Below are 12,213 nucleotides of genomic sequence, written 5' to 3' on the forward strand. Positions count from 1 at the left end.
TTTCCCCTTTAGATCAAATACTCCTGAATAGCAAGGACTGCGTGGGGCATGTGCACACGGAGCACAGGGTGGATGGAGACTCGGAAGAAATTAGGGCAGCTCCCTGAGAGAGCAGTTTCGGGAGTGCTGGGAAGGAAACCGCAAGGTGTTATGAAACAGGAAGATGGTTAAGAAATGAAAGAAGTAGCCCTAGCCGGTTTGGCTCAGTGGTTGGAGTGTCAGCCCCTGGACCAAAGGGTCAGGGGTTCGATTCCCAGTCAAGGGCATGTACCTCAGTTGCAGGTTCCGTCCCCCGCCTGGATCAGGGCTCCTGGGGGAGGCAACCAATGTTTTTCTCACATCCATGTTTCTCTCTCTCTCCCTCCTCCCTCCCTTCCACTCTAAAAAAACCAACCAAACAAAAAACAATCAATGGATAAATATCCTCAGGTGAGGATTAAAAAAAAAAAAGAAATGAAAGAAGCATCTGATCATGAGAGAGGGCAGTCAGGGAGTTATGGGAAAAAGGACGAGAAAATTATATCAAGAGGGAAGCAGAAAGAATGAAAGGTTTAATTCTTGTGCAGGAGAGATTTGAGTATGTTGCTAAACTGTGGTGAAAGCCAGTGAAAAGGGAGGATGAAGATGAAGGAAGAGGCAGTGACAGGGTGATAACTGGTAAATGCAGAGCAGGGGGAACCCCTGATAGGGGCCAAGGGTGGGTGATGGTGCAGACAAATGTAGAGGCGAGAGGTGGGCTATGAGGTGAGAAGTCAGAGTGGACTATGAGGAAGGAAACTGTGGCCTAAAGGGGAAAACAGCCAAACTCCACCTGGATGTTCTAATACTGCCACTTACCAGTCATGTGACTTATGGCAAGTGACTTAACAATTGTCAAAGCCTCAACTTCCCTTTAGGTAAAATAGGGGTATTACCTTCCAACTCCCAAACTGGGTGATATGGTCTCACTTTCTTGCAAGTGCTTTCTTGGCTATTTCCTTATCTATCTATCTATCTATCAATCAATCTATCTAGGGATGTTTCCCTTTGAGGGCATAGAACCTGGCAGATGGTCTGAATCTTAGCAAAGGATAAGGCGAAGGATAAGGAGATGAACACACATGAATATGAATATGTAAAAGGATGTGCAAGCATCAGTGAGGACCCAGGGGAAATTAGAGGCCAGGATGCCTAATCGGAGATGAAAAGAAGGTGCTAGGGAGGATGTGGCCGCAATGTTCCTGCCAAACCGCCCCACAGGTGAACCTCCCCACAGGTGCGGGCAATGCGAGGCGCTCACCTGAGGCCCACGCATCCCGGGAGGCTTGGGGAGGGCGCGATTGCCTGCTTTTAAAGGCCAAGTGGGAGGGCCCATTCATTGCCACGAGGCTGCGACGGATCCCTGAGATGAGGACGCTGAAAGGGGCTGCGAGAACCTGGGGAGCGCCGCCCGCGGGGGTGCTGGGCCGCCAGGCAGCTCCCAGCGCTGGTGGCCGCGGTCCATCGGGCCCCATGGCGCTGCCCGCCTGGCTGCAGCCCAGGCTCAGCAGGAGGCGGGTCATCTGTGGTGCAGCGCTGGCCGCCGCCGCCACTTGAGGAACTTGGTTTGCAGCACGAACTCCTTGCACAACCTCGGGCCTTTTTTTTTTTTTTGTAAATTGCTGATTGTGGAGAGGCCCCGCCCTTCCGCACGCGGCCCCCGGCGGCCCCTCCCGAACTCCCGCCGGGCGCTCCTTCCCCGGTCAGCGCTGGAGGGCTGGTGGCCGCGGTCCATCGGGGCCCATGGCGCTGCCCGCCTGGCTGCAGCCCAGGTAGGGCGCTCGGCTAGGCGGGAGGGAGGGGGGAGGGGGTGCGGGAGGGAGGGGGTGCGGGAGGCGGGGCCTCCGGGACGGGTCTCCCCCGCCGCATGGACGGCTGGGCAGGCACCAGCTGAGCCCCGCAGCCCCGCGCCGCGCATCCCTGAGCTGTGGACGGGCATGAGCTGGCTCAGGCCCCCGACAGCCCTGGAGAGCAGGCTCCGTTACCCCCCCCCCCCCCCCCCCCCGCTTTACAGACGAGGACGCGGGAAGGACAGGCGGCCACCTCCGCATTTTAACTCCTTGCCAGTCCTCCCCCCCCCCCCCCCCGTGCCCTTCCCTTGGCTTTCGCAGACGTAGTGCTGGAGGGTGCATTTCACACCCAGTTGCTGCCGAAACCTCCTGCACGTGCATCTCCGAGGGCCTGTCCCAGGGAAAAGGACTCGGTGGGGGGCGGGGGGCCGCGGACCAGACCCCGAGTGATCCCTTTGCAGGTTAAGGAGGCGTCCCTCCCCCTCCCCTCCCCCTCCCCCTGTCAGCAGCGGGCGCAGCTGCAGGGCGTCCCAGCAAAATGCAGAGCTACTCTGCATCTGCTTCCTAGCCCCCTTGCAGAGGTCCCCCATCCCCAAGGAGGAGAAAACCTGGTCTATGCGGACAGGGCCACTCCCACTCCCCTTCGGAACCCCCGGGAACACTTCACACAGCGCTCGTCTGGCCGCCCTCAGGGGCTAATCTGTCAATCATCGCTGGGTCGTCTCTCCAGCAACGCAGCTTGACTTCCCTTTTCTGGCCCAGCCACCAAACTGCCTTCTATGTGTGTCTGAAGGAAACATCTGCTCTTGCCACATTGGAGCCTGTGGAGAGATACTGACCCTGATCACAAAGTGCACCCAAGTCAGGCGTGCCCAGTTACCGAATTGTCCACCATGTGGGAATGCCGCCCTCACTACTCCCCTCTTGTAACTGGAAACCAGTCATCTCTGCACTTCAACTCATATTGACCCAGCACATCAACCCCTTCTCCAGATTCCCCCACCTCCCAAATATTCAAGGCAGCCTTTGCAATGCTTACTGTTATCCCTTGGTGAGCAACAAGGTTAGAACTTTATCAAAGATGAAGTGGATTTTGAAATAGAGCCATATTTCGCTTTTGGCAATTCGGGATACTCATTAGTGGATCCTGTGTGCTATGGTCCTTTCGAAATCTGGTGTGCATTAGAGGGGTAACCGCATAAAAGACTGATAGGGAATAATTTTCTCTTGTTTGCTCAGGTTGGTCAGTAGGTTAGTTCAGTGTCATGTGTTGAAAGGATGATTATAAAGAAAGTGTTTAATGGTATTTTTCTGTATTTATAGGTACAGGAAGAATGTCTATCTTTTCATCTACTACTTAATCCAGTTCTGTGGCCACTCATGGATATTTACAAATATGACAGTCAGATTCTTTTCATTTGGAAAAGGTAAAATTCTAAGACACTTTTTAATTTTTTTTACCTTTTAATCCTTGTTTTTGCCTAGACTTACATTAATTTTTTGGTCTATGGATTTACCTAAAATCCTCTACTCCTCTAAATTTAGTGACCACAGTTTTCAGAAAACATACTTCTTGTTTAGTACATAAAGCCAAACCGTTTTGGAGAAGAGGGTAAGATGAGGAAAAGGGATTTGGCTTCCCCCTGAGTGGGCAGTTTGCCCTGAAAATCTAGACCTGGCATTGGGGTGATGCCATCTCTCTCTTCCTTTTTGGTTCTGCACCAACCTTAGCAGATTTGGTGGGTTTGGAGAAAATATGTAAATACCAGTACCTATAACATTTTGTGTAGAGAAATCAGGAATTAACCAAATTCTTCCCTTAGTCTTTATTCCCAGCTTTAAGGTAACTCTACTAATAAAGGAAAGAGAAGCTTTATAGTCCTCAGGTCTTTATTTGGTCCCCTTAAGGATTAGTGTGTCCCTAAGAAAATGACACACTTGTAGGTGACTCATCACTTACATGGGAGTTGGCATTAATGGTTTAAATCATAAGCTTCTTCAGTTTCCTCAAAAGTAAAGATTTAAAAATAGCATTTCAATTTTCAAAAAAAAAATGACTATGAAAATACATTCATGTTCCATCCCCACATGGGTAAGTGTCATCACAGTTTACAACTGTTGGGTGACTTGACAAGTTGAGCAACTGCTCATTTCAGCTAAAAAAACAAACATGTAGACTGTATCTGGGAAAAGTCATGCTGTGCTCATCAATTCCAACTGCTGTATCATCAGGAAATTAATTAACTTTTGAGGTACCATAAACTATTTTATGTTGCTTTTTTTGTTATTGCAAATCTGCAGAAAAATTCTTTGTCTTTCTTAAAAACTTCCAAAGGCTCAAATTTCAACTGAGTGCTGGGGGTCTTCAAGCAGAGGAAAACACAGGCAATGGGAAAACTCCCTGTTATTTTTAGAAATACACACACACACACACACACACACACACACACACACACACCCATCACTTCTAGGCCTTGGAAGTTGGCTGTGGCTTGTGGCTTTGTGGGCATCTCACAGGCCATTCAGAGCACAAGTCGAAAGCAATGAACTTTTTCTTATGCTGCCTATTTATCATCAGCAATGTATTTCTTAATTTTTATCCTACCGTTATAATTATAAAAGCTACTTATTAAAGAAACATAACATATTCATATGGAAGGCAGACTGAAAACGACTAAGTGGGGGTGCAGTATAATTCTTGAATCAACATATAAATCAAGTAAGCGGCTTATAGTAATCTAATCACCCGAGCCAGCACCACCTGCTTCCTTCCTCCGTAGAACCGTGTAATTGATGAGGCCGTATCGTGGCAAGTGCAGGCTGGTGGGTACTAGAAGGACTGTCTCGGCCTCAGAACTCGCCTGTGAAATGGGGAGGATATGAACCGTGTCCACCTCATAGAGCTGCTGAGATGGGAAACCCTTAGTGTTCGATGATAATTTATGATCACTAGGCGGTAAAGAGAGCAGCATCTTCCGTAGAAGTTTCTTACTATGACAGGATTTCATTTTAAAATTTAAACCAACATATTTGTCCTACTTAGAGGGAAATTTTCCCCTCCCATTTTAGCCCTCTCCAAATTTGGTTTTTCATGTGGGCCCTCTGCAATGCATACTCCAAAGGTTCCCCCCAGAGGTCCGCGTTCTGGTGCTTAAAACTAATGAGGGTTGATTAGTCAACAGAGCCAAATATCAACAGTACAACCATTGAAATTTCTTTTGAGAGCCAAATATTTTAAACTTTATATAGGTAGGCACATTGTTATTAACTCAATTAGGGTACTCCTAAGGCTTAGGTAAAAGCCACACTCAAGGGGCCAAAGAGCCGCATGTGGCTTGCGAGCCGCAGTTTGCTGACCACGGGTAGGGGGAGGTTGAAGAGGGTAAAGGGGACCAAATGTATGGTGACGGAAGGAGCTTAGACTTCAGTGGTGGGCACACTACAGGGTTGCCGGTATCATACTAGAAAGATGTACACTTGAACCTGATGTTCTTAACCAGTGTCACCAAAATAAATGTAATTAAAAAAACCTAACAAAAATCCAGAGAACTTGCCCTAACTGGTTTGGCTCAGTGAATAAAGCCTCAGCCTGTGGACTGAAGGGTCCCAGGTTTGATTCCAGACAAGGGCATGTACCTTGGTTGGGGGCACATCCCCAGTAGGGAGTGTGCAGGAGGCAGCTGATCGATGTTTTCTCTCATCGATGTTTCTAACTCTCTATCCCTCTCCCTTACTCTCTCTGTAAGAAATCAATAAAATATATTTTTTTAAAAATCCAGAGAACATTAAGTATGTATAGGACATACATACTGGATATACATAGATGTTATCTGCTATCATGCCCTCATTAATGTCATTTCTATAAAGCTCCTCTGAAATCATATTTTTCCCATTTCTCATTTTCTTGTCAATGGAAAAGCTGTGAGCACAGCTGCTTCTTTAATAAGCTCACCTCCCACCAGTTTACATTTGATGTAGTCTCCTGTAGCTGGTTACTTTTATATGGGGGTTGCTTTCTAATCTCATACATGGGAAATAAATGCTATAGCTTTGGCCATGGAGCCAAACTTTTTCAAGTTTTACTTCTTTTTGGAAGAGAAGCCATTAAAATATAATATGAAGCACTTTCTTCAATTGCATAGTCTTAATAATGTAATAGTCTATTTGTAAAGAATCTCAATTTTATTTAAAAGTGCTGCAGACATGTGTGTTGTGCTCTAATTTTGACCATATCTGTATTTTTAATTCCCCGGACACAGATTCGATGGTTGACACTTTCTATGCTATTGGACTTGTGATGCAACTTTGCCAATCCATCTCCCTCTTGGAGCTGCTGCACATCTATGTTGGCATTGAATCAAACCATCTTCTCCCTCGGTTTCTGCAGGTAGGTTTTAATCACATTATTATTATTGAATCGGTTTCATACTTAACTTGTTCTATTTATGGCCTCTCTTGACTTTATGGCAGTTAAAAAGCAAACCCTTGCAAACTTGAACCCCAAATCACTAATAAGGAGAATTCCATGAAAAAAATGACCTCATCCTCAAACACTGCACCTTTAGAAGAACCAGTTGGAGACATTTGGGGCAATGAGGCTGTTGCTCTGTGCAACACTGCAGTCTCCTCTCCTGGAGGGAGATTTCACTTCACTTCACGTTCTGACTCTGCCAGGGCTCTGGGCAGGGTGGGACTGAGGAGAGGCATTGGGTTGGAGAGACATTCAGACTTGGGTTTGATGCCTGGCTCCCCTACCTGCCATTAGGGGATCATATCACCCACAACCATTGGGCTGTTTGGGGGAAAAGACACCACCCCCAATACCTGGCAAAGAATAGATGATCAAAAAAGAAATCTATTTTACATTTTTTGAGAAACCTCTGTACTATTTCCCATAAAGGCTACACCAATTACATTCTCACCAGCAGTGTCTGAGGGTTCCTCTTTCCACATTCTTGCTGACACTTTTTATTTCTTGTCTTTTTTATAACAGCCATTCTAATGGGTGTGAGGTGGTATCCCATTGTGGTTTTGATGTGAATTTCCCTTACAACTAGTGATGTTAAACATCTTTTCACATGTCTGTTGGCCATCTGTATGTATTCCTTGCAAAAGTGTCTATTCAGGCTCTCTTCCCAATTAAAAAAAATTTATCTTTATTGTTAAAAGTATTACAGATGCCCCTTCCCCACCCCCTCCCCCATTGACTCCCTCCATCCTACTCCCATGCCCACAGGCCTTCACCACACTATTGCCTGTGTCCATGGGTTATGCATGTCTGCATGTGAGTTCTGTGGTTAATCTCTTCCTGACCCACCCTCCCCCCTCCCTCTGAGATTCATCAGTCCATTCCATGCTTCCATGTCTCTGGATCTGTTTTGTTTGTCGGTTTATTTTGTCCATTAGATTCCACATATGAGTGAGGTCATGTGATAATTGTCTTTCTCTGACTGGCTTATTTTGCTTAGCATAATACTCTCCAGGCCCCTCCATGCTGTCTCAAAGGGTGAGATCCTTCTTTTTTGCAGTTGCATGGTATTCCGTTGTGTAAATGTGTCACACATTTTTTAAAATTTTTATTTTTTTATTGTTTAAAGTATTATAGATAGTAGTACCTATGTCTCCTTTTTTCCCACCCATTGACCTTCCCCCGGCCTCCCCTACCCTCTGGCACATGCCCTCACCGCCCCCCCCCACCCCATGTCTTGTGTCCATTGGTTATGATTATATGCATGCATACAAGTCCTTCAGTTGATCTCTTACCTCCCCCGACCCCTGCCCCAACACTCTAAATTTAGAATGAGATCATGTGGTGTTTTTCTTTCACTTCCTGGCTTATTTCACTTAGCATAATGCTCTTCAGTTCCATCCATGCTGCTGCAAATGGTAAGAATTCCTTCTTTTTTATAGCAGCATAGTATTCCATTGTGTAGATGTACCATAGTTTTCTAATCCACTCATCTGTTGATGGGCATTTAGGCTGTTTCCAAATCTTAGCTATTGTAAATTGTGCTTCTATGAGCATAGGGGTGTATATGTCCTTTCTGATTGGTGTTTCTGTTTTCTTGGGATATATTCCTAGAAGTGGTATTACTGGATCAGATGGCAGTTCCATTTTTAAATTTTTGAGGAAACGCCATACTGTTTTCCACAATGGCTGCACCAGTTTGCATTTCTACCAGCAGTGAACGAGGGTTCCTTTTACTTCGCATCTTCTCCAGCACTTTTCATTTGTTGATTTGTTGATGATAGCCATTCTGACAGGTGTGAGGTGATACTTCATTGTTGTTTTGATCTACATCTCTCCTACAATTAGTGACTTTGAGCATGTTTTCATGTGTCTCTTGGCTTTCTGAGTGTCCTCTTTTGAAAAGATTCTATTTAGGTCCTTGGCCCATTTTTCGATTGGATTGTTTATTTTCCTTTTGTTGAGTTGTATGAGTTCCCTGTAAATGTTGGAGATTAAACCCTTATCGAAGATAACATTAGCAAATATGTTCTCCCATGCAGTGGGCTTTCTTGTTGTTTTGTTGATGGTTTTTTTTGCTGTGCAGAAACCTTTTATTTTGATGTAACCCCATTTGTTTATTTTCTTCTTAGTCTCTCTTGCCCTAGGATCTGTGTCTGTAAAGATATTGCTACGACATATGTATGTCTGCAATTTTGCTGCCTATGGAGTCTTGTAGCATTTTTATGGTTTCCTGTCTTACATTCAAATCCTTTAGCCATTTTGAGTTTGTTTTTGTGTATGGTGTAAGTTGGTGATCTAGTTTCATTTTTTTTGCATATATCTGACCAAATTTCCCAGCACCATTTATTAAAGATGCTGTTTTGACTCCATTGTATGCTCTTGCCTCCTTTGTCGTGTGTCACACATTTTTATCCATTTATTTACTGATGGGCATTTAGGCTGTTTACAGATCTTAGCTAGTGGAGAAAAGGGAACCCTAATATACTACTGGTGGGAATGCCGGCTGGTGCAACCACTATGGAAAACAGTATGGGGTTTCTTCAAAACATTGAAAATGGAACTGCCATTTGACCCAGTGATCCCGCTTCTAGGACTATATCCTAAGAAACTCAAAACACCAATCAGAAATAATATATGCATCCCTATGTTCTCTTCCCAATTTTTAATCATATTGTTTTGTTGTTGAGTTGTGTGAGCTCTTTATATATTTTGGAAATGAGTCTCAGATGTTGAATTATAATCTCATACACCTGAAAATTACATATTATTAACCAATGTTACCCAGTAAGTTTATTTTTTTAAAAGTTCTTTTCACCCCTGTTCAGAGAATAGATTATTTCCTAGCCACTTCTTGTTTACCCTGCCACTTGTCCTGAATATAAATGGAAAGAGAGATCATTTATGGTTAACTTGCATAGTGCCTAAAAATAGATTTGGGGGATCTATCAGACCTGGATTCAAATCCTAATTCTACCTCTTAGTAGTCGTATGCATTTGAACAAGTCATATAGTTGTTCCAAATCTAATTTTCTCATGTGATGTGAAAATAACATGTATCTCATGAAGTAACTGAGAAAATGGGAAGGGATAAGTTTGCAGTACTTACTTAAGATTACAATACTGACAGATATTGCTGTTATGTTAGCTTAGCTATTATTTGTTCTCTCTACCATGTCTCTAGCCCTAGTTGACCATGTTCGTTTTAAAGGCAGGTTGAAGGAAGATGGGAAATTCAATGGTAGCAATTCAATAGCAGAAGTCATTGCTGGATCAAGGCAAAACAAAGAAAAAAAGTGGTATTTTCCATTAAAAAAGGCGGGTTAGGCGACTATATGAATACATTTAGAATCTTCAGGAAAAGGCATTTACATGAGTATGATTTTAACTATGCACAAAATAAATTAGAAAAATGGATAAGCAGGTAAATTTGACAAATTGCATTGCAAAAGTAAAATGTCAGAATCTGATTATAGTGCCAGCACCTAGCAAAGTGCTTAGAACATACACCTTAAATTTTTGTTGAATGAAGGAGTGGCATAGATTAAATTTTGCTTTTATTAAAATTTATATTAAGATTTTCTTAAAATACCATGAAAATTGTGAAAGATGGAAATTGGAGTATACAATACTAAGGAGTCTAATAAGAATGATGTTGTATAAGTTTACGGGAGATTTTAAATTTTACTTATTAAATAAAAGTAGAGAAATAATATTCGCTAAGATGAGGACATTATAGGTATTGAAATATCAAATGTAAAATAAAAATCAGGGCGCTATATGGAGTATGAACTACTAATAACAGAGTAGTAGTGAGCTAACAGTCAGCTAGCCAAGACCTTGATGGAATTCCCTTAAACATATTTCCTTATGAAAAAGGGAGGAGGGGATACACATCTGTCCCAGAAGAGGCATGTTATTGGGGAACAAGATTTATTGATGTTTATTATTTGTTAATGGCCAGAATGCATATAATCCCAGCATCCCATGATGCTAATTTTAGAGAACAGAATTAACCACCCAGGTTAAATGAAAGTTGTGTTCTATCATATGAATTTTTTTTTTTATATTTTGGAGCATGGTCAAATTCACCTAAAATCTAAGCCATGTTTTCTTTTGGTATACATTATTGGACTTTTTACTTTTGTAAGCTAAAATGGCTAATATTAATTTCAGCATTTTCAACATTAAGAGTGGTGTTATTTTAGTTATTGCCAATGTAGGGAATGTAAGTGAGAAACAGGACAGTTAAAGTTGTAAGAAAGAAAATAGTGTGCTTTGAATATGCCTTGAAAATGGTGCACATTTTTCATGCTTTCCAAAATTATATAGGCTTGCCTAATAATACAAACTATTCTACAAGTTAGAAATCTGATTTCTTAGAGTTTCAGAAGTCCCAGAATATTAAAATACGACTTTAATCACTATTAATTGAAACTGTAATGGCTTGTAGAAATATCACTATACTCAAACTATACCCTGGTTTGGGAATTAAAAATAATGGCAAATATAGATTGAAACTTTTTATTCAAAGGTGAGGTTGCAGAGTCCACTATTAATGGGGCTCACATGATTTTTAAGTCTATTTTGTTGGTAGGGATAACAAGTAAGGGGTTACTACATTGAGGTTACTACATTCTCAGCCTGGGCTGATTATTAATTTTGGTTGTGATTATTTGGTTTCCTGTTTTTATCTTTTTGGAGATTTCATCTGTCCTCTATTTCTTTTATTCATTTACTATCTTTCCTATGGTGTTCAGAACAGACATGGCATTGGAGAAAGCTTCAAAAACACATGTCATCATGTTCAAAGTTTCATTTTCTTCCCCTTCCTTTATTAGCATTCTGCAGACAATTAAAATTCCTTCATGTGAGATGACTCTGAGGTCCCTGCTTTAAAATTACCAAACAAAACCCTAAGGTTGTGAAATTTTTCTTCATTTCCCTGTTTCCCCATTTTTAAGTGAAGAAACTATAGTTAAGAATGTGGTCAAGCTACTGACACAGTAATCATAGCTGATTGCATATGGTGTCTTGAAAAATGCAAGGTGTCCATAGCTTCAAGGAGGCAGAAAACCATGTCCGCACATTTGTGATGCTATTTTGCCATTACCTCTGTGAGGCTGCTAAGTCACTGCTGAATTCTCTTTTTGGGAACTGGTCTTCCAAAATATCAAGATAAGTCATTCCAGAAAAATGGTAGGCATGAAAAGCTAGTCGAGCAGTTAAAATCACTTAGATCAAGTGGTGGTGGTGTGCATAGGGGATTTTTTGGGGGTATTTGTTCTGTGCATTTTAAAATATTTTATAGACAATCTTTATTTTGACAGAGAATATACACAATTGCTAAAGGAAAAAGGAGAAAAAACCACTTATAATAAGACTATAATTATTTAACACAGATGTGTATTTTTATGTATGTATTTATTTTAAAAAATTTTTCCAATATTTTAAAATTTATTTTATTGTTGATAGCATTACAGATATCTCCATTACCCCCCAACCCTTACTCCCCTCCGCCCAGCCCAGACCCACCACCCCAGGTCTTTACCACACTACTTTTCATATCCATGGGCCATGCATGTAACATATTTTTATGTATTTAAAGCAACACATTTTATTTTATTTTATTTCATTTTTAAATATATTTTATTGATTTTTTTACAGAGAGGAAGGGAGAGAGATAGAGAGTTAGAAACATCGATGAGAGAGAAACATTGATCAGCTGCCTCCTGCACATCTCCCATTGAGGATGTGCCCGCAACCCAGGTACATGCCCTTGACCGGAATTGAACCTGGGACCCTTCAGTCCGCAGGCCGACGCTCTATCCACTGAGCAAAACCGGTTTCGGCAAGCAACACATCTTAGAGGAAAAGGGCAAAACTATACCATAAATAGTTGTTTATAGACATGTTTTTGGAAATAATTGCATGCCA

The 12,213-nt window shown here is 42.3% G+C and overlaps 1 protein-coding gene across 1 annotated transcript in view; it reads left to right on the top strand.

The window, feature by feature from the left end:
• The first annotated feature begins 1,639 nt into the window (after positions 1-1,639).
• Positions 1,640-12,213, top strand: part of HACD4 (3-hydroxyacyl-CoA dehydratase 4) — a 44,388-nt gene continuing 33,814 nt past the window's right edge. Inside the window, exons 1-3 of the mRNA XM_059656546.1 lie at positions 1,640-1,790; positions 3,132-3,235; positions 6,068-6,195. Coding sequence (XP_059512529.1) covers positions 1,762-1,790; positions 3,132-3,235; positions 6,068-6,195 — 261 coding nt within the window. The 5' untranslated portion in view covers positions 1,640-1,761. The remainder of the gene's footprint in view (positions 1,791-3,131; positions 3,236-6,067; positions 6,196-12,213) is intronic.

Source organism: Myotis daubentonii, chromosome 11 (genome assembly GCF_963259705.1).
Source record: "Myotis daubentonii chromosome 11, mMyoDau2.1, whole genome shotgun sequence".
NCBI classification, from domain to species: Eukaryota; Metazoa; Chordata; class Mammalia; order Chiroptera; family Vespertilionidae; genus Myotis; species Myotis daubentonii.